A 342-nucleotide genomic window follows, 5' to 3' on the forward strand; every position below is an offset into this window, starting at 1 on the left:
GGAGGTGATGGTTGGTGGGGCACGGTGGAGGGGACCTGCTGCCCACCCCCCTGGTCCCCCTCCATCCCTACCAGCTTGATGCGGTGTCCTGGCGTGGTGGTGATGGCCCACGTGCACTCCTTATTACTGGGGTATTTATCTGGCCAGTTGGGGCTGGTGATGGTCCCCGAGGTGGATGTCACCTTATGGTTGCAGCCGGCTGCAGGGACAACGTGGGGTGCTGGATGTGGGGGGGTCCTGCTGGAGAAGTGGGGGGGTTCTGGGGCGCAGACCCACCTTCCTTGCAGTCGTGCTTGTTGTCATGCAGCACAAAGCCGCTGCGGCACTGGCACTCGTAGCTGC

At 63.5% G+C, this 342-nt stretch overlaps 1 protein-coding gene across 1 annotated transcript in view; it reads right to left on the reverse strand.

The window, feature by feature from the left end:
- The window catches only part of LOC104500600 (bone morphogenetic protein 1-like), a gene marked incomplete at its 5' end in the record, with an annotated part of 1,331 nt that extends 1,132 nt beyond the window's left edge, over positions 1–199 (reverse strand). The window contains 1 exon segment of the mRNA XM_010144267.1: positions 72–199. Within this exon segment, the coding sequence (XP_010142569.1) occupies positions 72–199 (128 nt within the window).
- Between the last annotated feature and the right edge of the window lie 143 nt (positions 200–342).

Source organism: Buceros rhinoceros, unplaced genomic scaffold (assembly GCF_000710305.1).
Source record: "Buceros rhinoceros silvestris isolate BGI_N320 unplaced genomic scaffold, ASM71030v1 scaffold39729, whole genome shotgun sequence".
Classification (NCBI taxonomy): domain Eukaryota; kingdom Metazoa; phylum Chordata; class Aves; order Bucerotiformes; family Bucerotidae; genus Buceros; species Buceros rhinoceros.